Source organism: Nyctibius grandis, chromosome 11, assembly GCF_013368605.1.
Source record: "Nyctibius grandis isolate bNycGra1 chromosome 11, bNycGra1.pri, whole genome shotgun sequence".
NCBI classification, from domain to species: Eukaryota; Metazoa; Chordata; class Aves; order Nyctibiiformes; family Nyctibiidae; genus Nyctibius; species Nyctibius grandis.
The window spans coordinates 1,261,707-1,286,005 of NC_090668.1; the positions used below are offsets into that span (position 1 = coordinate 1,261,707).

Genomic DNA, 24,299 nt, shown 5'->3' on the forward strand with positions numbered 1-24,299 from the left:
GTCCAAGGCGCTGAGCAAAGGCAGCTGTTGGAGGGAGGGAGGGCTATGAAGGGCTGGGGCTGTGCAGCCCTTCTCTGGGTGCTTGTGCCCATCACCCCCGTTTCTCTTCCTTGTGCAGACTCCTCCCCGAGCAGCAGCAGCACCCCCGTGTCCGGCTGCAGCTCTCCCAACGACAGCCTCCCCGCCGAGCACGGAGCCCTCCCCGCCGCCTCCAGCATGGCCCATGAGGTGAGCTCTGGTGGCCTCGCAGCCAGAGGTCTTGGGGCTTCCTGACCCCAGGGTTGGGTGCCCTGATCCCCCGCTCCCATCCTAGGCTCAGGTGAAGGTAGCATCCCCCCACCAGGGACCCCCACCCTGAACCCCACTGCCCAGGAGCTGCCCTTAGCCCTGCTCTCCCTGCACAGGGGGATCTTCTGCCCGGCCCAGCGCTGCTCCCAACTCACTGCCCTCCTTCGCAGTGGGCGTTTCTTGTCTCTTAGTGTATATGCTGTCCCCATGGGTCCCTGATGCCCCTGGCCCTGGCCCCCCCAGGCAGCTGGGGCTCAGCCATCCTCTTCGGCTGCCCGTACCCGAGCTGCTTGTCCCACGCTGAGCTCTGCCGCTGCTGGAGCAGGAGACTAATGGATTGTGTTTGGTGCAGACGCCCCTGGCCCAGCGCCTGATGATGCAGGAGAGCTCCCTGGCCCAGTTTGCCCTGCAGAGTGCAGCCTCCCTTCCGGCCATCACACTGGGATTGCCGGCTACCACTAGCGCCAGGGTAGGTAGCCAGGTTGTAGGTAGCCCCAGAACTGGGCAGAGGGTCCCTGTGGGGCAGGGGAAGCCCTGGGGTGCCTGGGGTGAGTATTCTGGCTCTGGCTTCGAGTATTCACAGGCGCTGCCCGTGGGCACGGTGGGGGTACGCCGTCCCCTCCCTGTGCTGTGTCCCGGCGGGTCGCTAACCCAGCCCTCCTCCTCTCTGCAGGGAGAGGCAGATCGCCGCCCCCTCTCCAGCCTGGCACACCGGGTGCCCGTGCTCAACGGACCTGTCCTCGCGGGCACACACTCGCCCATGTTCATACCAGCTGGCTTGGAGCAGCACGAGGCTGGGAGCCCCTTATCCCCTCGGCTCCAGCCTGTCATTATCCTCGAGCCCTCGGTCACCCACACTCCGCTGGTGGCAGGTAAGTGTCGAGCTCGGTGACAGATGGGGACAGGCAGGTTTTGTGGGTGCCAGGAAAGCCCAGTGGCCTTGATTTTTCCATTACTTTTCTGTGAGCTGAGGCTGAGGAATGGAATGTCCTTGCTGTGGATGAAGGCAGAGTTCTGCACACACCACGGCCTTGATGGTGCAGAAGGAGCCTTCGCTTTGGCTCTCCCCTCCAGCTGCCCCTGGCCCTGCACGAGCTGGGCTGGTGTGGAGCTCTTCACCTTTCCTGCAGCCCAGACCCCCCTCTCCAAGGGGTCTTTCCTGCCCCTTCCTAGGCTCTTGTGCCAGCAGATTTCACTACAGACCCTGCGTTGAGCAGGGCAGCTCAGACCTCTTGGCTGTGCCTCTAGCTGCCCTCTTCCCCCCAGCCCCTCTGGGTAATGCGCTCTCCTTGTAGCACAAGGAGAACTGGCTCCTTTGTGCTGGTTCCTGGCTCCATCTCTCCCTGCCCTGTGATACCTGCAGTGCAGGAAGCTTCTCCCGTTGAGGATGAAGTTGAGGGGGGATTGAGGTGATTAAGGTCAGCCAGATCCTGTCCCCAGACCGTTGTGGGCTGTGTGATGCCAAGGTGATGGGGACAGAAGGAGGAGAGCCATGAAGACACAGCCCCTCCATCCTAGCCAGCCAGACTTTGGGCCCCAGGGCTGAATCAGTGGCATTTTCTGGGCTGTCTGGATAGTGTGTGTGGGTATGGATGGCACCACTGCTTGCCATGGTGTGGGCTCACAGCCCTGCAGTGTCATGTCTGCCCAGTGGACGAGGCCCCCCCTCACCTCTCCTTCGTCTCCCCTCCAGTGCCAGGTCTGGGAACAGTCCCCTTCTCCTTCGCCCCCTCACTCATCTCTGCAGAGCGCCTGTCGCTCCCGGGCCACCATAAACCGCTGGGCAGGACCCGCTCGGAGCCCCTGCCCCAGAACCCCAAGGCCATCCAGCAGCAGCTGGTGTACCAGCAGCATCACACCCAGTTCCTGGAGAGGCTCAAGCAGCAGACGCATCTGGGCAAGGTAAGTCACAGCGGCCCAGCCTGGGGGTGCAGGAGGCACAGGGAGAAAGGTGCTGGAAGGGTGCAAGGTGGCATCCCATCCTGCGGGGTGGCAAGTACCGGGTGTCCAGGGCCAGGCGTGCAAGATGCCGCCTTGCCCAGGCTCGTAGCAGCAGGCTGAGGGCACCTGCTCACCTTCCTTGGCTCCCACATCCCTCATGCTCCTACCCTGAGGTGCCCTGCCACCCCCTCGACCTCCTCAGCCTGGCCTGTCCCCTGCCACCTCTCTGTGCTCATCTGTCACCTCTCCGTCTGCAGCGTATGGCTAAATCCAGCGAGAAGCCCCGTCTGCGGCAGATCCCCTCCTCAGAGGACATGGAGGCCGAGGGGACACTCCCGGAGGCCGAGGCCGAGGGCAGCGACGCGGCGAGGGCACACGTGGAGCCCACGCGGCCGGGGAGCAGCGCGAAGGAGCCCGAGAGGACGCAGAAGATGATGCAGCCTCAAGAGGAGCTTGTCCTGCAGCAGGTACCCACGGGCTGGCAGGGATGGGAGAGCCCTGGGGAGGGCTCTGGGCTGCCAGCCTGAAGCAGCCCTCTCCCTTCTGGGCACAAGGAGCCCGTGGGGCAAAGGGACGATGGCTTCTCCGGCTGTCTCAAGCTGCGTGGAGCCCTTGGGGTGGTTTGAAGCCTTCGTAACAGGCTCAGCAGTGGGCTGTAAGAGGTGGAGTTCCTAGCCTTGTCCCTCCCTCTGGTTGTGGCTTAATTGCTTTGAGCATTAGAATCCCAGACTGGTTTGGGTTGGAACGGAGCTTAAAGCGTCTTGTTCCAACCCCCTGCCACGGGCAGGGACACCTTCCACCAGCCCAGGTTGCTCCAAGCCCCATCCAACCTGGCCTTAGTCCTGTGCAGGCAGCGTGCAGAGATCCCTGCCCTGCAATTTGGAGCAGTTCTTTTCTCCATCCCTTGGTGTCTCCCGTTTGAGGCTTTGCACAAACCCAGCAAAGCCGGTAGCACCCTGACCCTGGGACAATTCAGATGGGACCCGGAGAGCCACCTCCATAAAGGGGTGCTGTGTGGGTAAGGACACAGGCACCTCATCTGTACCTCCCTCGAGCCCGGGGCAGTTTGCTGGGACAGGGAGCAGAGCTGCAGCCACCCGTGGTGTCACCAGGGCTGGCTGTGGTTCCCAGGGCGCTGGACATCACCCTCCAAATGGCTTTGCCTTGCGGCGGGGCTGCCAGCGCTGCGGGGCTGAGCCAGCAGAGAGCAGCAGATGCTCGAGACGTGTCCCAGCTCCGCAAACCATCTCCGAGCCCCCTCCCTGGGCATGGAGGGGGCTGTCACATCCAGACCCTGGGAGGGTGCGCAGTGCAGGGTGACACTGCTCTCACCACCCTGGCACCTTGCTCCGACGCCGTCCTCACCGCAGCCTCTCTCCTTCAGGCTTATCTCTGGGATTCCTACCAGCGCGTGCAGCAGCAGCTCCTCAAGCGGCAGCCCTTGGCCGACTCCCCCATGGTCCCCACCATCCATGCGGGGCACAGGCCCCTCTCCAGGGCCCAGTCTTCTCCTGCCACCGCCACCGTCTCCCTTCCTGCCCAGGACACGGCCTCCAAGACGCTCTCCCTGCCTGTGCAGGAGCAGCCAGCCAAGCCGCACTTCACCACAGGTATGGCCTGGCCCCTGCATGGGGCTGGCACAGCTGGGGCTGGGGACAAGAGCTGGAGGGGAGGCGGGGATGCCCAGGGGCAGCTTAGCATCAGTCATGGTCACTCCTAGACTCATAAATGCTTGGGAGTGCTCTGGCTGGCTGCAGAAAGAGCAGAGCAAGCCGTGAGGGTCCCCTTCTCCTTATCTAAGGTGGCTTTTCCAAGCAGGACTTGCCTCTCTAGCCCCTCAGCTGCCATCCTGGTCCAGCAGTGCTGGTGAGGGACCGGTTCAGCTCTCTTACATATCCAAGGCAGGATTTGCTTTGAGCATCTTTGGACAGAGGCTCCCGTGGCCTGAGGGAGGTGTTTCAGTCAAACCAAACAGTTAAGGGTGTTTAGAGTCCCAGGCAGCCCCTGAAAAGGAGCTGAATTAGGGTCAGGACCATCGAGGCCTGGGTGTCCAGTCCGGTCTTGGGACAGCAGCTCTCCTTGCACATCACAGGGCTGGTTTACGACTCGGTGATGCTCAAACACCAGTGCTCCTGCGGCGACAACAGCAACCACCCAGAGCACGCGGGCAGGATCCAGAGCATCTGGTCCCGTCTGCAGGAGAGAGGGCTGCGCAGCCAGTGCGAGGTGGGTGTGAGCGCGGGGTGGGAGCCAGACGCCTGTCCGGGAGGGGGATGCTGGTACGAGCAGATCTCATGCTAATGGTGTGATAGGGGATCCTGCTCCCACCTCTGTCCCCTTTGCTCCCAGATCTTCGCAGCCTGTTTGCCACCATTACCCAGAGGGCTTGGGCTTGTCCGTGGCTGGCAGTGCCAAGGTGGAGCATGCTGGTCTGGCCGTCTCCAGCTTGGGATGGCAGCAGCAGCCTGCTCTGCTGGAGGGTGGGCGTAGGGAGAATCAATCACAGAATGGTTTTGGTTGGGAAGGACCTTTAAGATCATCAAGTCCAACCGTTACCCCAGCACTGCCCAGCCCACCACTAACCCATGGCCCTCAGCACCACATCTACACGGCTTTTAAATCCCCCCAGGGATGGGGACTCCACCACTGCCCTGGGCAGCCTATGCCAGTGCTTGACAACCCTTTCAGTGAGGAAATTGTCCCTCGTCTCCAATCTAAACCTCCCCTGGGGCAACTTGAGGCCGTTTCCTCTCGTCCCATCGCTTGTTACCTGGGAGAAGAGACCGACCCCCCTCGCTACACCCTCCTTTCAGGCAGTTGTAGAGAGCGAGAAGGTCTCCCCTCAGCCTCCTTTTCTCCAGGCTAAACACCCCCAGGTCCCTCAGGTGCTCCTCATCACACTTGTGCTCTAGACCCTTCAGTTCCAGTCTGTTAGAAACCTTGTGCTAGTCTAGCTGGGCTGAGTGGTCCTTGCAGGGCTTGGTGGTTGTAGGCAGGTGGTGCTGGTGTTTCCTGCCTGATCCCTGCCTGCACATGACCGGGTTGCTCTAGCTCCAGTCCCATGCAAGAAGCACAAGCCCTGCAGCTGCCCCCCCAGCTGCGGTGACACGAGGTGTGGCTGTGCTGGGACACCAGGACGTGCCACCAGTACGTGGGTGGGAGAGCCTGCATCTCCCACCCGGAGCACCTCGGTCACAACCCCTGTCTAACCGCAGTGTCTGCGGGGACGCAAGGCCACCCTGGAAGAGCTGCAGTGTGTCCATACCGAGCGCCACGTCTTCCTCTACGGCACCAACCCCCTCAACCGCCTGAAACTGGACAACGGGAAGCTGGCAGGTGAGCCCACGTCCACACCGCTCCCTCGGGCAGCCGTGCCCGCGCCTTCTGCCTGTCCCTGCCCGCACTGGGTCTCGGAGCACCTTTGGGGACCACACCAGGCAGCTCCCCTGGGGGCTGATCCCGCTTCTGGCCGAGCAGCCAGGCCAAACCTCCCTCCTCGGTACCCCTGTGCTGTGCACACAGTCCCCCACCATCCCCTGGTTTCTCAGCTCTGAAGTCTTCTCCGTCCCCTCTCTCTGCAGGGATCCTGTCGCAGCGGATGTTCGTCATGCTGCCCTGCGGAGGGGTGGGGGTAAGTGCTCGAGCTCTGCTCTGGCCGGTTTTGGACGGGGTTGTTCCTTTCTTCTGTCCCCAGTGAGGGACTCTTTGTGGGCTTGAGTGGAGGGGAAGCTCCCGAAGCCTTTGGGCTGCCAAGGTTGGGTAGGCTCAGGTGGGAGCACGCCATCTGTGGGCGAGATGTCATTGTCTCAGAGCTTCCCCCTGTCCTCGGGATGGTCCCAAGCATCCCACCCTTGAAAGGGGACCCTTGATGCCTTCTTACTGAAACCAAAAGCCCCTCACAGCCCTTTCTGAGAGCCCGGGGCGTTCGAAGGGAGCAAGCTGGTGGGATGGCTGAGGGAAGCCGTAAGCCGTGGTCTCCATTGAGGCGGGGGAGCAGTGTCATGGGGACAGCAGCTTGCCCCTTCTCTCCAGACACTTCTGTGGCCTCTCCTTTCACAGCCTGCCTGGTTTCTCTCCATTCATTGCGTTCTCCTCTCTTCCTCTCCCCCCCGTCTCTGTCCTTCTCTCTCTCTCTTTCAGGAAGGGTCTCACTCCATGCCTTCCTGCTGCCTCTTCTGGTTCTTCTCCTCTCCTTGCCCCCGCTGCTGGGCACCAGCTCTTGTCAGCCCCGTTTGCATCTGCTTTCCCCGCTCTGCCTCCCCCTCCCTGCCCTCCTCTCGCCCGTGCCCCGAAGGCGGGGGGCTGGAGCTGCCCCTCTCCCTGGGCAGAGGGGACCCTTTGAGTTGCACACATGGAGTTGATCAGAAGAGACTTGAGTTTTCCGGCTCTGGCTCGGCCCTTGACGTGATCCTGATCAAACCAAGATGTTTGGTTAAACAATAAAATAAGATAAAGAAGGTAACGAGCGTTTTCTCAGTCACTCCTTCCAGCCCCCCGGGTGCAGGGTGAGGTGCTCCATGCGGGGCTCGGCTGGGGGCTGGGGCTGCCAGCAAGTGGAGGAGCTGCCGGCCTGGCCAGCAGCACCAGGGAGCCGCTGCCGAGCTGGGGAGCTTGCCCCATTGCGTGCGAGGTGGTCCAGCTCCACGGTGCCCAGCCCTTCAGCCTGTGTGGCACTTCAACCCCCGGCCCCGAGCGGGGTGGCTGGCAGAGCGCATGGGTCCTGCGGCCGAGATCTCCACGGGTGCCATGTCCCTGTCTGACCGATGCCCTTGCTTCCAGGTGGACAGTGATACCATCTGGAACGAGCTGCATTCCTCCAACGCTGCCCGCTGGGCCGCGGGCAGCGTCACTGAGCTGGCCTTCAAGGTGGCCACCCGGGAGCTGAAGGTAGGGTGGCTTCATGTGGAGCTCCCAGAGCTGGGCATTGCCCTAGGGCTGGGCAGGAGCGGGGCGATGGGGTCTCGCCAGCCAGCACCGGGTGCTCCCAGCCCAGTGCTGCTGTGGGCTGTCCCTGTACGGCAGGACTGGCCAGCTGGGGTGTGGAGGTGGTGCTGGGGGCAGCAGCTCTGATCACCTCGCCTTTCTTTTGTCCCCAGAACGGCTTCGCTGTGGTGCGGCCACCCGGACATCACGCGGATCCTTCCACTGCCATGTGAGGGCCCCTTCCCAAACCGCAGGGCTTTGGGCTGACGCGTGGGAAGCCCCAAAAACCAGCTCTTTGGCTCAAAATCACTGGTTGCTCCAGACTAACTTCCCCTGGGACCCATCTGTATCCAGGCTGGGGGGAGAGGGGAGGGTGAGCCCACCCTTTGGGGAGCTCATGGGGCAGGAGGGGAGGGTGCTCAGGAAGGGTCCCAGGGCGTTAACCGGCTCCGACTCCCTCTTTGCAGGGGATTCTGCTTCTTTAACTCGGTGGCCATTGCTGCCAGGCAGCTGCAGCAGAAAGGGAAACTCAGCAAGATCCTCATTGTGGACTGGGTAAGTCCCCTCTGTCCCTCAGCGTGTCCCTGCTCCTCCCCAAGATGTCCCTAGGAGTGAGTGTCTGCACCTCCTCCCAGCTCTGGTTTGGAGAGAGAGCAGCAAAACCTCCTCTGTGGGGGACCAGCTGCAGGAGCGGGGCTGGGAACCCCCCAGCGTGTCAGGATGGGGGAGCAGGAGCAGATCCTGGGGATCACAGAATCACTGAGGTTGGAAGAGCCCTCTGGGCTCATCGAGTCCAACCATTGCCCTGACACCACCATGTCAACTAGACCAGGGCACTAAGTGCCATGTCCAGTCTTGTCTTAAACCCCTCCAGAGATGGTGACTCCACCACCTCCCTGGGCAGCCCCTTCCAATGTCTAATGACCCTTGCTGAGAAGAAATGCTTCCTAATGTCCAACCTGACCCTCCCCTGGCCAAGCTTGAGGCTGTGTCCTCTTGTCCTGTCGCTGGTTGCCTGGGAGAAGAGGCCGACTCCCACCCCGCTCCAACCTCCCTCCAGGTAGTTGTAGACTGCACTAAGGTCACCTCTGAGCCTCCTCTTCTCCAAGAGAGACCCAGCCCTGGGGCAGGGTAGAGATCCAGCTGCTTTTAGCTCCATCAGGCTATTAGACTACCCTCGAGGCTGAAAAAAAGAGCACTTTCCCAATCTCTCTCCCCCTCCAGGATGTTCACCACGGCAACGGGACTCAGCAGATCTTCTACAGAGACCCTGACGTTCTCTACATCTCTTTACATCGTCACGACGACGGCAACTTCTTCCCCGGTAGCGGCGCCGCTGACGAGGTAAAAAGCACGGGCAAGGCTGTGAGGTCTGTGTGGCTCTGCTCTGGGGATGGCAGTGCTGGTGGCAGAGGTGACAGCCAGGAGAACAGGGCACTGCTGGGGGTGAACTGGTTTTGTGTCAGTGCCTTGGGTGCCCGGCAGCACTGGAGCCTGCTTGGGGCACTGCCCCAGCGTCCCCACGGGCCACAGCCCTTCACTGCTGTCCTCACTCTCTCACAGGTTGGTGCTGGCCCCGGCGAGGGATTTAATGTCAACGTAGCCTGGACTGGAGGCCTCGACCCCCCCATGGGTGACCCTGAGTATCTGGCTGCTTTCAGGTACCGTTCCTTGCATCTCTGCTCGTCTCCTCCTTCCCTCTGTGTCAGGCTGAGCCAGCACTTAACCCCTCGTGCTTGTTTTTTCCCCGCGCAGGACGGTGGTGATGCCAATTGCACACGAATTCTCCCCCGATGTGGTGCTGGTGTCAGCCGGCTTCGATGCAGCTGATGGCCACCCGCCACCCCTGGGTGGCTACAAAGTCTCTGCTAAATGTAAGGAGGTGGAAGCAGCACTGGGCAGGCTGTTACCCTCTGCCCACCCCGGCTGGGACCACGGCGGAGGGTTGGCAGCTCTCCAGGGAGCCGGGGAAGGTCTCTGGGGTTGTACCAGCCTGGCATTGAGGGCCAGGGCCCCGGGGTTGTGGGCAGGGAGGTTGACAGCCGCCACTTGGGCTTTCCCCCTCCAGGCTTTGGCTACATGACGAAGCAGCTGATGAGCCTGGCCGGCGGAGCCGTCGTCCTCGCGCTAGAAGGTGGCCATGACCTCACGGCCATCTGCGATGCGTCCGAGGCCTGCGTGTCAGCCTTGCTGGGCAACGAGGTGAGAGCTGGGGGGCAGCGGGTGGTGGCTGTGGGGCTGTGCTGATGCTGCGAGCCGAGCCCTGGGCACAGCTCCCTCCTGGTGACCTCCCTGTGTCTTTCTTCGGCAGCTGGACCCTCTCCCAGAAGAAAGCATGAGGCAGAAACCAAACCCCAACGCCGTGCGCTCCTTGGAAACGGTGATCCAGGTCCAGAGTGAGTGTCCCGGGGCCGGGGGCTCAGTTAGGTAGCGTGGAAGAGCCACGTGTTGGCATTTCCCCCCCTTTCTGGTAAACCCCATGACCTCCAAGGGGACATTTGGAATAAAAACCCCCAGTGGATCCCTCCATCATCATCATCATCATCCTCATGGGAGGGTGATGCCCCACGCGTGCACTCACTGCAAGGGAAGCCCAGAGACCTGGGGCACCCCTGTCCCAGCCCGTCCTGATTTTGCTTCTCCCACAGGTAAATACTGGGTGGCCGTGCAGCGTTTTGCCTCCAAGCTGGGCTGCTCCTTCCTGGAGGCGCAGCACCACGAGGCAGAAGAGGTGGAGACGGTCACAGCCTTGGCCTCCCTCTCGGTGGCCGTCATGGTGGAGAAGAGGTGATGCTCTTAATTGATCCTGGGAGATGTGGGTGCCCCTCACTCCCTGTGTGCTCGGGTCCGAGCCTGGCCGTCACGGGGGTGGCAGCAGAGAAGGGCCATGTCCCACAGCCAGATGAGCTCCTGGAAGGTCAGGACAGTGCTGGGTTTAAGCAGGTCTTGGGCTGTGGGAGACAGAAATTACAACCATCCTCCCCACTGAGAGCTCTGATCCTGCTGCCCTCACATCCCGGCAGGTTTGGCCCCAGCAGTCAGCAGCAGTGGGTGGTGGGGTGAGGTCCTGTGTCCACGTGGGCAGGACCTTGACTGGCTTCTGGGCGATTCATCCCAAACAAGATGAAACCGAGACCAAATCCTCTCTCCTTCTGTGGAGGCTGGAGATGTGGGGGTTCATCACCTCCTTTCTGCAGGGTCCCCACCTGCCCCACCACCCTTCCTCATCCTCACCAGGACTTGGCCAGAGTCTTGTAGGTCTTGGTGGAGTGGGAAGCACTGGGAGGCTTGTTGTGTGGATGCTGGACTTGTCAGAAGGCCCCTCGGTGCTGAGAGGGACGCGTTGTGTCACACAGGTCTCCTCCACAGCCCGTGTGTCGTATTTCTCCATTTCAGGCCACAAGACGAGCCGATGGAGGAAGAGGAGCCCATGAACCAGTGATAAGCAGTGATGTTCTCTACTTCCCTGCTTCAAGGATGTGGCTGGACTCTCCCGAGCCCAGCGCTCGCTCTTCACTCCTGGCTTCCCGTTTGCCACGTCATCCTCACTCCCCGAGTCACGGTCCTGAAATGGCCCGGACCTTTGGCAGGTCTCCCAGAAGGATGCTCCTGCAGCCACCTGGAAGATGTCCTCCTGCTGGGGACCGATGGAAAACCACAACCTCCCTCTGCACGGCGTGGCCTTGCAAACCTAGACCGTGCCTGCAATCAGTCCCCAACCTTCGGGACCTGAAACCCCTCTGGGGACACGTGTGAGAGGCCCCCACCCCTCTGGCTGCGGTGGCGGCTGGACGCAGACCTGCCCTTCTCCTGGGATCTTCCTCACCCCTGGGGAAGGAGGTGAGTGTTGGGATGGACGTTGTGGCTGTGCTGCGGGGGGTCAGAGCTGCCTGCGGGACTGCACCAGAGCTCCCCTCCGCCCGGGCAGCCGTGCCTTTGAGCAGCAGCCCCGTGGGACAGGTTCTCCGTGTCTTCTCGTGGAGGCTTCCTGGCTCCTCTTCCTCTGGTAGAGCACAAGGCAGGAGCGAGCGTGACAGTGAGGTGGGGTGTGACCTCGAAGGGTCCGGAGAGCCGTGGATGATGTGCAAGGGCTGGAGTATCCGCAGTGCCCAGGACTGCACCCGTGGGACCTCCTAACCACTAACCAGAGCTGGACCCTCTGGCGCCGGGGCTCTGATTTGCACTATATACAAGTGACGTGTGCTAATGTGAACCTGACGTACTCTTCTTTCCGTGGGAATTTCGGGAACAAACACCTCTTGTGGGGACGTTACCAAGGTGCCTTGAGCCCTTTCCAGCAACCCGCTGGCCTGAGGATCCGTATCGGTGTGGACCCCTAAAGCAGGGGCAGCCCAGCTGTCTTCCAGTCACCCCCAGAGCCCACCCTGCACCCTGATGGGCTCCTCTTCTCCAGCTGAGATCACATCAAGTCCTGTCACCCTCTGCTTGGTGCCCAGCGATGCCCAAATCCCCAGCAGGGCAGCACCTGTCTCTGTCCAGGCTCTCTTGGGGTGGCAGAGGCAGGGTCAGGCCCCCCCAAAATGAGGTGTCCATCTCGATTTGCCTTCTTCCCATCTCGTACTGCAACAGGACATCGTGTGGCTCCTCACCCCGAGAACCTTCCCTGTGTCCCCGTGGGTTGTCCCACAAGGACAGGTCCCTGCTGGGGTGTCACGGTGCTGGGCTGCAGCGGGGTTTGGGGACAGCTGGGCTGGGGTGCAGGGGGGTGGACGGGACATGGAGACCTGGCTGAGCTCGGAAGGGGGCCAGGTCCGTCTGCAGGCACGGGGAGGAGATTTTTGTAAAAAAAAAAGAAATAACAAAGAAGGAGAAAGGTAAAAAAAAAAGGGCCTTGGAAGAATAAAACATTTCTGTGTCTCAGACTGCCCCGAGCTGGGGTCCCGCAGCGCCGGCCGGGGGCATGGGGACCGGGGAGGGCGTCACGGTGTGGTGGGACAGCTTGAGCAGCAAGAGGTTAAAAAGCCCCCCAGACCCTCTCGCTGCCTTCTGCAGAGCGTGGGGCGGGGGATGCTGTGGGGTGGGGGGAGGGACCCGCTGCTCCTCCAGCCTTGGGGCACTCGGGTGTTTCTGGTGTCCCTGAGCCCAGGCTGGTGCTGCCACCCCTTCCCTACCTCTGTGCCACCCACCGCAGCCCCTTCCCTCTGCTCCGTCCCCTCGGCTGAGCCAGGCACCCTGCAGCCCCCGTGCCACGGCTCCCCCTGTGCCACCACCTCTCCCACGGGCTGCCTCAGTTTCCCTTTCCTGCTCAGTCCCAACCTCAGCCCCGTTTCTCCCCATGTGTCCTGGCTGGACTCGTGTTGGGCAGGAGCAGAGCAGGTCCCGGGCGCTCCTCGCCTCCGAGGAAGCCCAAAGCTCAATGTGGAAGGAGAGTTTGTGCCCCAGTTTCCACCAGCAGAAAGCTGTGGGTGCAACGGGGTGAGCTCAGCTGTGGGAGCTGTTACTGCCTTAAAGCGGAGGAAATGCCCCAAACAAGTGGCCTCTTGCCTCACTTTTAAACTTCTTCAGCGTTCAACGTTTCCAGGTTTCCTCTGGGTCTATCAGGGCAAGAGACCAAAGGGAAAAAAAGCTGCGATTAATTAAGCTCATGAATTCAGGGGCTGGCCCTTCCCAGCCTGGCAGAGACCTTCATGAGCATCACCCAGCCTCTGGGCCGGGATGGGTGGCCCAGGAATCCTTCGTCCTGGGCACCCCAAGCTGGAGCTGAAGCTCTGGGCAGCCCCTCTGCGATCGCTGCGTCACCCCGGTGGTGCCCAAGGGCCAACCGGGTGCTCGTGGTTTCAACCCCGAAGATGGGGCCAAGCAACGCCGGGGCGAGGCATGGGCACGGTTTTTGTCTTGCAGAGTCGTGTTCTTGCTTGGAAGGGTTCCCCCTCCCTGTGGGGTGGCACCTCCTCACCCCCAGGTCCCCCCCCAAACACCCATTTCAGGGGCATCTGCTGAGCGTGGAGGCTGGAGGAGGTCCCGAGGTTCTGCCGTGGTGATGCTGAAGTGGCGTCATGGGCGTCAGGTGGGTGCGTGGCTGCCCGGGTGCTCCCACTGCTTCTCTGGGTGGGATGGAGGGAGGGACCTCGGCGAGGTCCCATCTGCCTGCTTTCAGCAGCTGAACATCAGGCCGAGGAGTCCCACCGTGGAGCCCATGGGGGACATCTCCGGCTCCAGGGAGGAGCCCCCCTCAGCAGCCACCCCCGACAAGCGCGCCCCATCCCACTGCCGGTGGAGGACAAACCGGGGTCCCCAAACGTCCCTCGCCCCTCCCAGCTGACGGGACGGGCTGTTGGCGTGGCCAGAAGAGCCACGTGGCGTCACGGCCACCCACGCCAGGGCTGGGGGGATGCCCAGGGGTGGCCATCCCTCGGGGACAGGGTTATTGGGTGGGTTTTTCCCCAACACTCATGAAGGTGCCGAGGGCCAGGACATCTCCACGTCCATCCCTCCTTCCCCCAAACACTTTTTCCCCCCAAAACTTTGTGTCTTTGGTAACAGCCCCCATGACCACGACTGTGAGCACTGAAAAACCCCAAGGCCTTGGCTCAAATTCTTGTCCTTAGGGCTGTTTTGCTTGTTTAAAAATAACTCAATATAAGGATTTTTAAATAAAAACTCAACAAAATGTTACTTTTAAAATAATTTTTAAAAGATACTTTACCCTTTTTTTAAAAATCAGGGTTGGAAGCCTGAGTCTCCACTTCACAAAGAGGTATTTCCCCTTTATTTTCAAAGCACATTGTATTTTTTTGAAAGAAAATTTATATTTCTAAAGGCACTTTCATTTTTTCACGTGTAAAATACTTCCTCTGACGCAGTTAACGAACGCAACCCTATTTTTAAAGGAATTTTTATTTTTTTTAAGTACATTCAGATCTTTTGAAAGGCTGCCATCAGCTCCCCGGAGCAGGGAATCCACTTGTGGTGTACATAAAAATTGAGGATGACAGAGAAGGTGGTAGGAGCTTTGCTGTCGCGTCCCGTTGGATTCTCTGCTGGGTAATAAAGCACCATCACTAATTAATTGACCCTCTGCTCTTGAGCGCTTCTCTGCGACCTGGATTATTTTGGCTTATGTGCTTGTTGCAGCCCCAATTACAGGGACTTTTTTTTTCCTCCTTTCTCTGCTATAACGAGCAAAAATCCCTGATTCTCTTTTGCCCAATTTAATCAAATCCCAGCGCTGCCAGAGGGCGCGGGGCTGTGCCACCCATTTCCTTAGGAAACACGAGGCTTCGACCCTGGAAAATTCCCCCTGGACTTTATTGGGATCGGCCAGAAACCCCAACCCCCCCCTCCATCACCCCCCACCATCTCTGCATCCCCCCAACTCATTCTCACCCCCAAAAGAGCCTGAACCCCCACCCCAAGCGCTCCCCAAAGTCCCCCGTTCCCGCGGGCAGAGGTGGAACAGCTCCAGCCCAATTTTTCCGATAATTTCAGAGAAATCGGGTTGTTCCCACAGAGCGGGTGATCCTGAGGCACGTCCGTGGGGTACGAGGGAGCGGAGGGCGGCAGGAGCCTCGGGGGTTGCTGAGGGGTTCAGCAGCCCCCCTAAAATCTGCTCTGGGCACTCCAGCCTCGGCCAAACCCTTGGATGCTGCGTTTTCGAAGCAGCGAGGATGAGGCCAGCGAGGAACAGGACAAGCCCTTCCCATCGTCCTGCCCGGTCCTGGGTGCAAGCAGCGGGGGGATGCGGGGGGCACGGACCCCACTGAGCTGGGGACAGCAGCTTCCCTGCAGGCTCGGGCAGCAGGCGGCTGGTACCGGAGAGAACTCGACTATTTCTTAACCATAAGTCAAAAAAAAATAAATTACACCCTAAAGAGTTTCATACACAGCATCGTTCCAAGCAAAACCGCCTGGGTCCTGGTCTGGGTCCTGGTTTGGGTCCCTCTGCCCCAGCCCCGGGGTCTGGAGGGGGTCAGAGCAGCCCCTCGCGCTGGGGCTGGTGGGGTGGGACGGGGCTCGTGCTCTCCTGCTGCCGGGTTTCGGGTGCTGGAGGAGAGCAGGGTGGCTGGGTCTGGGTGCCCGGGCGCTGGCGAGCTGCTGCTTGGTTCCATCGAGGCGTGAGACCTAAAGGGAGACAGGCAGGGTCAGTCCCGCTGCCAAGTCACCGAGGGTTTGGCTCGGGGCTTCCCAAAACCACCCCAAACCCGGCGCTGGGCTGGGAAGAGCCGCGCTCGGTCGCTGGCTCCGGAGCCTTCGTGCTTTGCATTCGCAGACTCCCCCGTAGGCGCGAGGGTTTGCGTGGGACGTGCTGGGAACGGCCCCACACCTGAGACAGGCACCATGAGGGTTTAAAAAAAGAAAAAAATCCCAGTTTTTTACCCCAAATATGCTTCTCGGGGAGCACAGAGAGATGGAAAGCAGCCGAACGGCTCACGGCTCCTTCCCTCCCCTCCGCGGGGAGGACTGGTGTTATCCCACGATGAGCTGTTCCCTCGCCAGCCCGGGGGATGACAGGCTGTCCCCAGGGTGGGTGACACCGGAGGGGACCCCGCGACGCCGGAGGGGACCCCGCGGAGCCGCCGGGCGCCTCCAGCCGACGCCAGCCTGGAGCCAGGGGCCATGGGGCCGTTGACCCGGACCTTGGGCACTGGGAAATGGCTCCTGCAAGGGCTGGGCAGGATTAGGAACGGCTCCAGCAGGTCTCGAGGGACCGGGCATGGGGGGCGAGGGGATTTTGTTGGTGCTGGTACTCTCTGGGCTCCCTCCCCATCGCCCCCAGGGCTCTGGTTTTACTTCATCCCCCCGCCCCAGCTTTGCCTCCTGCTTTTCTAATCCTTCCTTGTGCAATAGCTCAGACCTTTAACTCTCCGGAGAGGAGCCTGGAGAGGAATAAATCAAACCCTCCAGTAATTCAGCCCCAGGCAGGGCTGAGGCAATGCAGACGGAGCCGGGGGGCTGCTGGGGGCAGCCCCTGCCCACCCTCTGTGGGCAGCGCTGCCCTCGGGGCTCACAGACGGGACAGAGCCTGCAGTAGAGAGAGAAAAAAATCCCCGAAGCCTGATGTGTCCCATCGCTGAGCCTTGGGGACTGCGTCCGAACGGGCTGTGATGGGCACTGGGCACATGCCTGGTGGCACAGGGATGTCCTGGGCTGCGGGAATCGCAGGCACGAGCATCTCAACCCAGCCCCTGGAAACCTTAATATTTATCTCGCAGCCACATCCCAAGCCAACAAGGTCTGACGCCAAATAACGCGCTCACGGAGTGGCTTTGAAGGCTGTCGAGGGCTGCGGGAGCCTCCCGAGGAGCCCAGCCCTGCGCCGAGTGTGCAGAGCTCGGGGACGGACGGTCACGGGGCTGGTGGGGACCAGAGCACGAAGCTGGGGAGCTCTGCGAGCCCATCCTCACCGCCCCGGCTGCCGACCGCCCTCCCCTCCCTCCGCTGCCATAACACCCTCGTCCCCGTTCAGGTACAGCCCTATAAAAGGAAATTAAATGCGAAGCCCGTCTCGGTAACACATCTCCTTCGTTCCCCCTCACCTCCCAGGTGCATCTCCGTGACATTCAGCGATGAAATACGGGCTCATTTCCAAGGCTTTCCTCGGGGCTCCTCGCGGGGGCCGTAAACCCGCAGACATTGTCGTGCTCGCGAGGGCTGATGCTGTAATTTTATCTCTATTTTAATTTTAACTAAACCTGAGCAGTGCTGGGAGCCTGCAGTCCTGCGAGGGAGAGAAGCCTGGTCCCCTGGGCAGGGTCGGTGTTGGGTTCTTTAATAGGAAAGTGGAAATTTTGGCTGGAAAAAGGCTTTTCTAACAGTGACATTAGCACAGCCCCAGTCACCCTTTGACATGACCTTGTGCTTGATGCTCTCGTGCCAAAGGACCTGGGGAGGGATGGAAGGACAGCCTGCGGCTCTCCCCGCTCCGGGTTGGCTCCAGGACACCGAGGTGATGCCACCCCTTGCTCCTACCCAGCCATCGGGGCGTCCCCCAGCACCACATGGGCTGGTTGAGCTCAGCCTGAGCATCCCCAGCCCCATCGGCTCCTGCAGCCTTACCCGGAGTGTGAGGTCAGCCCTGGGGTTTTGGGGGATGTCCCACACCCCTCATCTACGGCAGCTCCTCCCGCCCCAGGGCACCAAAGCCGGAGCCTTCAAGGCACCACACGTGTCTTCTTCTACCTGCCCATCCTGCAGCCACCGTGGCAAATGCCTCTGCGCTGGTGGGGGCTGACAGCAGCCTTTGGAGGAGACTTCTGGCCTCTAAACCTGCTCCACGCCAGAGCAAGGGGTAAATCCCCTGCCCGAGCGCATGGCTGGGAGCTTGGCATATGGCTGGGGTGTAACACAGCCCTTGGCCCCCCGTGGACAAAGGAAAATCACCCCGACATGGATTTCCCAGAGTCTGGGCAACTCCTCATCCCTTCTGGGAACACAAACCAAAAGCGAAGGCGAGGTGGTTCCCAGCTCCTCACCCCCCTGGACCTGGCTGAGGAGGAGCCCAGTGCCTGGGCTGGCTCTAACCCAGGACTAACCCAGGATGGGAAGGCAGCTCAGGCAGACGGGGCCGTGCCTTCGTGCCAGTCTGCGGAGGGACCTCGGCTTTAAATGTGTTTTCTGAGCAGATCTGAGTAGGGCAGGGAGCTCTCCCCAAGCTCCTTCCGTGGTGCTTTAATACTGTGCAATGAGACGTATTTATAAATAAAAGGAAATGAAACATCCACCCGACAAAGCAGACTCCAAGCAAGAGCAACAGTCCCCAAAGGGAAGATTTATCCAAGGTCTTTCAGGACAGACAATTAAGTGAGGGCAACGCGAGGAAGACAATAAATCCGAGGAGACAAATGAAGGGCAAGGAACGTCACCCCTTCCCGCTCCGCCAGCCTCTGCCCCCCCAGCAGTTGCAGCTCCCGGCCTCATTTTCTCCTCCAGCAGGAAAAGAAACCATTTTAATGCGCTGAAAAACCACGAGCTTGGGGGACTTCAAACGTTATTTTCCTCGCCTGAGGGCTCAGTCCCTCTTTCCCCGGCTGATGGCTCCTGGTTAACAAGGGCACATCCACATCCCAGCGATTCCAGCGCCCTTTGATATTTAATAGGCTGGGTTCCAGTGCAGCCCAGTACGTTGGCTGCTTTACATTATAAAATCCCAGTCCCACGGCAAGCGCTGGGGTAAATTACTTACGGGGGAGAGACACACGCAGCCTTTCCCCCCGCCAGCACCGCTTCCCCTGGGGCTGTTCCCTCTTTTTTTGCCCTTTGCTTGGCAAATCCTCCTCCCATCGCTTCCCTGCCCAGCCGGGAGCTGCTAATTGGGACCCGAATCCCGCTGCAGGTTGGCACAACGCAGGTTATTATCTATTCAGCTGAAGGATTCTTTGCCTCCAGGCAAGCGCCGGAGCCGCTTGGGATGAATATTAACCAGCGACGAGAAGTCCCGCGCTCGCAGGACACGAGGGGTTTTACAGGGAGGCTTTTTCATTTAGCGGAGGGTCTTTAGGATCGCTAAAGGGTCTTTAATTCCTCTATTTATGGGGACACAAGTCCTGCCAAGCACTCAGTCTCAATAAAAAGGTCTACACGTCAATGACGGGACGCAGAACCGCATCGTCAGCCCACACGCGCGCCCGGGAGCGGACCCCCGAGTCTGGGGGCGATGGGGAGGGCACTCAAAAACCCCACATGGCGAAAATGCTTCATTAAAGCTGGGCTTTAACGACCCGCACAGCTCGTCAGCACAACGCAATGCTGAAACTCTTAAAAATCATCTGCCAAAGGGACCCGAAGTCCTGCTGGGCTGTTCCCACCTCTCTTGCAGGAGCAGCCCCCGTCTTTGGGGAGCACGCACGGGGCACCCCACGTCCCCTGGGGCAGGATAACCCGGCTGTGGACTGCAAATTCACGGGGCTGCAGAAACGAGGGTGAGGGACGCTCTGGGGGGGGATATGGGCTTCTTGACTTCTCCAAGTGAGAACAAGGACCCCACGCTTCGCTGCTGGCTGTCCCGAAGGGGATGGTGTCCCCGGCTCACCCAGCCATGGCTAAAGGGCAGCAAGGACAGACCTTCCCACCCTTCTTTAAACAACCGGGTCTGCCCCAAATCATTGAGAGATCTACATGGGTTTAGAAAACTGATGGTTTTCCTGTGGGTTAGATGACATCTTAGCAAGGTTTGCAGGAAAACAAGAGTATAAATGTGGCATATTCTTAAACTAAATCCACCTGGGAGCTGAGGCACAGCCTTAAATGCAACATCCCTGGGAGCTGGTCAGCATCGTCTGCCAGCGCTTGCACCTACAGCTGCGGATCCGGCCTGAAATTCAGGGCTGTGACGTGGCAAAACCCAACGGCAGGAGGGTCAGCAGTGCTCACGGGGGGACACCGGCCATGGCAGAGGGTCCCCCAATGCCCAGGCATCACCTGGGCCACCTGGCAGGGATTTGCTGTGATTTATTTTGTCTCAGGAAGGCCCCTTCCCTCCCCGCTCCCTCTGGCCTTTCAAAACGTTAAGACCAGAGTGGAGAGAAGGGTTTTTTTTTTTGCACTGTGGCTTCCCCAGAGGACCCAGCGCTCCCGAACTGCCAGTGCCAGGGCGGACACAGGGCAGGGGTTAAGGAGTCAGTGCCCGAGGGAAACCATGAGCCCTGATCCTGTTTAGGGGACAACAGGGACTCTCGGGAGCTGGGCTGAGCTCCCATAAAGTGTCCCCGAAGTCCACAGCTTGGGAATGTCCCCTGGAGCTTTCTGCTCCTGCTCCCGGGCTGCGGGAAACGTTGGCGTGTCACTGACCCTTCCACTCCCGTTCCCTCATCCTCCCAGCCCCACCAGACCTAAAGCACTGAAAATAGGATGATTTTCCTATAGGATCCTATAGGATCCCCTCTCCCCTCAGCAGCTCGGCTGGCGATTGAGAGGCTGCTCGGATGGTGCTGAGCACATCAGACAAGGGGTGCGGTGCAAACCGCGCTGCCCCGGCATCCTCACCCGGTGTTTTATTCCCTGCAGTGTAGGACGCCCAGAGACACGACGGGATTATGGATCCCATCTCATCCGCAGCGCTCTAGGAGCAGGACGGGAGGGAGCTGGGTGCACTGGAGGCCCCAGGGCCACCTGACGCCTTCAGGGACCAGCCGCCGAGGACAAGGCTGGGCTCATCGCACGGCGGGGCCGAGAGCAGCCGATGGCTGCGGGGACTCGTGCGGGTTTGACACCTCGGTAACCCAGGCACATCCAGGAGGGTGTCTGCTGATTTATGCGCCCTCCCGGGTCACCGTGGGGGGATAAATCAGATTTTTAAGCCCTCGTTTTAAACCTTTCACTAGCCTGCCCCGGACCAGACCCCGCTAAATGAGATCAGCAGCTTTAGGGCTCCGCTGCTCGGCCCCCTGCGACGTGCTGCCGGCCCCGGTGAGGTTGGGAACCGCCACCTCCTCCGCCCGCCGGCGTCTGGGGTTCGTTAGAGCAAATCGCTCGCACGTGGAGCGTGAGGAGGGGGACGGCTGCCGGGCGCTTCCCCCCGCGCGACCGAGGATGCAGGAGCGAGGGGCGTGCGGAGGCGTCGGCCATACGTACCCCGGCTCAGTGGGATGCGGACATGGACCAAGCCCCTTCCATCCTCCACACGGAGAAGGCGTAGCTGAGCCGCTCGTGGGCCAGGTAGTTGCAGCTGGTGACCTTGTGGTCCAGCTCGTCGCTCTGCAGGACCTGGTACAAGAAGTCAATGTAGCGGGCGGCCAGCTTGAGGGTCTGGATCTTGCTCAGCTTGTCGGAGGGCAGCGTCGGGATGATCTTCCGCAGCTCGGCGAAGGCGTCGTTGAGCGACTGGGTCCGCTGGCGCTCCCGCACGTTGGCGATGACGCGCTGCGTGTGCGCGTCCTCGAAGGGCTGCGGGACGGGGCTGCGCTTGCTCCGCTTGCCCTGCGGCGACGGGGCGCCGCCGTCCTCCGCCGCCTTGCCCCCCTGGCCGCGCTTGCGGAGGCATTTCTTGTGCAGCCGCTCGCCTTCCTCCTCGCTGGTGACCAGGCTGCCTTCGGGGGAGTCTGGGCACATGCTTTCCTCTTTCATCTTCTTGGGTGAAGGGCTCTGGGGGGGGGGTCTCACGAGATGCGACGGCCACGGCACATGGGCAAGGTGGCCTGGAGAGGAGCCAGCGCCCGCTCAAGAGGTGCAGCCTGGAGCATCCACCCTTCAGCCTCCCCGGATTTCCCAAGCCTTGCGGAGCCCTCCAAGGAGCTCGGTTGGTTTTTCCTTTGGGCTACGGAGAGGAGGGCGTTCGGATAACTTTGGGGAATGGCTCTCGCTGATAGGGCGAGGAGGCCCGTGGGCGGACCAGGCGCAGACCAATGCAGCCGTGCGCCGTAATGCAAACATCAGTGGAGCTTATGGGTTCCAGATTTCCTCCCTCCCGCCTCCACCGACACCCCCAAGCCCTCCGGCACAGATGCTCCTGCCTGATGCCCAGATGTCAGGGGACGTTGCCTATGCTAACGTGAGCACCAGCCGTGGAGTCCAGCGGAGGCTTTTTTGGGGTTTAGTCTTTTATTTTTTTTCCTTTTTTAAGCCCAGTTGACTCTGCAAAAGCCAGCCAGAAATATTCATGCGTCCAGTTTGGAACAGGAGACTTTTACCTGTGAGATATTCAAGTGGAAATGCGGAGCAATGGGTATTTCAAGGAGAAATACAGGTATTCTCTGAATCCAAAGGAAGCAGCAACAGTGATGGGCATCCATACTGCTCTTAAGAAATGGCATAATGCAAGATGATCTTGAGTTTGCATCCATCCATCCCTCCATCCCTCCATCTCTCTTCCGCTGTCTACATTTCTGGCAGCCTACAATAGCCCTTATTATACAGAAGGAAGCCAATGCTCACCCACTGTCATAGTCCTCTCCAATAAATATGGCAGCTCTGGCAGACAGGGAGGGTGGGATAGGTCCAGCCCCTGTTCCTGGCTGGATCCACAGCTGGTTCAGCCCCTGATTTCCTTGGGAAATCAAGTGCTATGAGCACCACTGCTTCCTTACACCACTCCTGACCTTGCCTACAAATAAACCCACTTTCCCCTCCCTGCAGAAGTTCTGGGAGAGCTGCATCCTCTTTTAGCCAAGGTTGGAGGTCCAGATTCAGACTACCAAGGTGTAAAACATTTTGCACAGGTCCCTTATTAGTTTTCAACCCTCTGTTATCACACCAGTAGAAGCAGCACATGAAACTGGAGACCATTGGTGGGCCACCATCCTCCCACATCAGCCACCCGCTCCCAAAGATCTCTTACACCTCTGGGAACCCCTTTAACCTCCCATCTCCTTGCCTGTGCCCTCTCCAAGGTGTTCCTTCTCCAGTGTGTCTTGACCTCATCCAAGCTGTCTCTGCTCATCGTGCTCTCCTGGCATCACTCCCTGCTCTTGGTCATTGGGAACTCTCACCCTGAGTCTCTTTGGAGGGACACTGAAGTCCTGGCACGATGCTCCTTGGGGATATTGGGGTCCACCCCCAGCAGCGCTCCAGAATCCTTGCTAAAATCTTGCTTTGTTCTTCTGTCTTATAATGAGAGCACAAAAAGGGCATTATGGGAACAATAGAGTTTAAAATAGTGTCAGTAATTCATCAAAATAATTAAAATAATATCAATAAACCATAAATTGTTGAGTTGACATATGCCTGTATCTATCTGTACAGATATTTTTTAAATTAGCTCCTTTTTATAACACATCATAAAAAGTTTCCATATATAATATATTTTACTAACAGAAATATACGACCTACTCCAGAGTTCTCCTGCACTGATGAGCCTGCACCGTTGCTGCAGTGGGATCCCCCCCTACCCCCAGGCTGGCAGCGATGGGGACGCAGCAGCTCAGGCTGAGCATCACCAGGAGGCTGCGGGAGAAAGTCCTTCAGAAGGCAACGACCCTTTTTTTTTATTGTCTTGCTGCATGCAACAAATTAATATTCTCATCTTGTCAGTATTATCTTCATCCTGAATGACCTGTCCTGGTGTACTGCAGTCTTCTCTTGAACCTCTGGTCAAGAACCTCTGACCTGTTCCCTACAACCCAAGGAGCTGGTCTAGTTGACATGGTGGTGTCAGGGCCATGGTTGGACTTGATGATCCCAGAGGGCTCTTCCAACCTCATTGATTGATTCTGGGGTTCTGTGATTCTGAGGAGGAGGAGGAGGAAGAGGAGGAGAAGGAGGAGGAGGATGGCCTCTCCGCTCTTTGAGGTGGGGCTGAATAAGAGCAAGTGACTTGGCCAACTTTGCTCAAGCAAGCTACACCCATTTCTAGTAGAAAAAAACAATTCAAGCTCATCTACAAGATATTTCTTCAGAACATGCTCCACAGACCTGCCAGGCACCCGTGGCCTTGCTGACCAGGCACATCCCATCATCCATCAGCGCTCACAGCAAAACCCTTTCCAAGCCCTTTGCCTTCCTCATTACACCCACCCGGATGCTGCATTTTCACTTGCGATGCCGGCACCGCACGGGTGCTTTTCTCTATTTTAAGGAAATAAATAGGGTTTTTTTACATTTTTCCACAGGTTTTGCTTGAACATCCTTCATGTGGGGTGGGTGCCCAAGTGAAATGGCAGCCTCAAAGAACCACCTCGGCCCCTGTCCCAGGGAGACCTGAGCGATGCAGGACGATGATTTTGGATAGGAGAAGGCTTTGGCTCAGCCCCATCCTCCCTGCGCTCATCCCCACTGGCCAGGGATGGCCATGGCCACAGCTGGGAGCCAACAATGCTTGAAAAAACACCCAACATTGCTTAAAGAAGTAGAAGATGCTCAGAAACAAGTTGATGCCTGGCCGTGCCGGGATGGAGCCCGGTGATTCTTTGCTGTGAGGGTGGTGAGACCCTGGCCCAGGTTGCCCAGAGAAGCTGTGGCTGCCCCCTCCCTGGCAGTGTTCAAGGCCAGGTTGGATGGGGCTTGGAGCAACCTGGGCTGGTGGAAGGTGTCCCTGCCCGTGGCAGGGGGTTGGAATGAGATGGGCTTTAGGGTCCCTTCCAACCCAAACCAGTCTGTGGTTCTGTGATTCCATGACTTTGCTCCTTCCTCCTCACCGAAGCCGCGGTGCCAGCAAGGCATCGGCTCAACCCATTACTCACACACCCGCGTTGTCAAGACAGCGACTAATATCAGATGTTCATAACGCGGAAAGACAATAGATCAGAGGGGCCTGG

General features: G+C 59.5%; 2 protein-coding genes across 11 annotated transcripts in view; one reads left to right on the forward strand and one right to left on the reverse strand.

Annotated features, from left to right (window-relative positions):
- The window catches only part of HDAC7 (histone deacetylase 7), a 79,966-nt gene extending 67,931 nt beyond the window's left edge, over positions 1 to 12,035 (forward strand). For 7 of the 10 annotated variants that reach the window (XM_068409774.1, XM_068409778.1, XM_068409775.1 and 4 more), the window contains exons 7-25: positions 119 to 228; positions 641 to 757; positions 962 to 1,160; positions 1,982 to 2,190; positions 2,487 to 2,696; positions 3,614 to 3,839; positions 4,322 to 4,455; positions 5,445 to 5,565; positions 5,811 to 5,860; positions 7,009 to 7,116; positions 7,326 to 7,381; positions 7,620 to 7,707; positions 8,377 to 8,496; positions 8,716 to 8,813; positions 8,908 to 9,026; positions 9,221 to 9,354; positions 9,464 to 9,548; positions 9,801 to 9,939; positions 10,549 to 12,035. In XM_068409774.1, the coding sequence (XP_068265875.1) occupies positions 119 to 228; positions 641 to 757; positions 962 to 1,160; positions 1,982 to 2,190; positions 2,487 to 2,696; positions 3,614 to 3,839; positions 4,322 to 4,455; positions 5,445 to 5,565; positions 5,811 to 5,860; positions 7,009 to 7,116; positions 7,326 to 7,381; positions 7,620 to 7,707; positions 8,377 to 8,496; positions 8,716 to 8,813; positions 8,908 to 9,026; positions 9,221 to 9,354; positions 9,464 to 9,548; positions 9,801 to 9,939; positions 10,549 to 10,594 (2,369 nt within the window). In that variant the 3' untranslated portion in view covers positions 10,595 to 12,035. The other 3 variants (XM_068409781.1, XM_068409784.1, XM_068409783.1) reach the window with 3 other exon arrangements.
- Positions 12,036 to 20,688: 8,653 nt separating this feature from the next.
- On the reverse strand, positions 20,689 to 21,174 carry LOC137668377 (twist-related protein 2-like). Its single transcript, XM_068409819.1, has one exon. It carries the CDS (start codon positions 21,172 to 21,174, stop codon positions 20,689 to 20,691), a length of 486 nt encoding a protein of 161 aa, XP_068265920.1.
- Positions 21,175 to 24,299: the final 3,125 nt, after the last annotated feature.

What these genes read in the sequence shown, in the direction of transcription:
- LOC137668377 (XM_068409819.1), bottom strand. Translation starts at nt 21,174, where the DNA reads ATGAAAGAGGAAAGCATGTGCCCAGACTCCCCCGAAGGCAGCCTGGTC.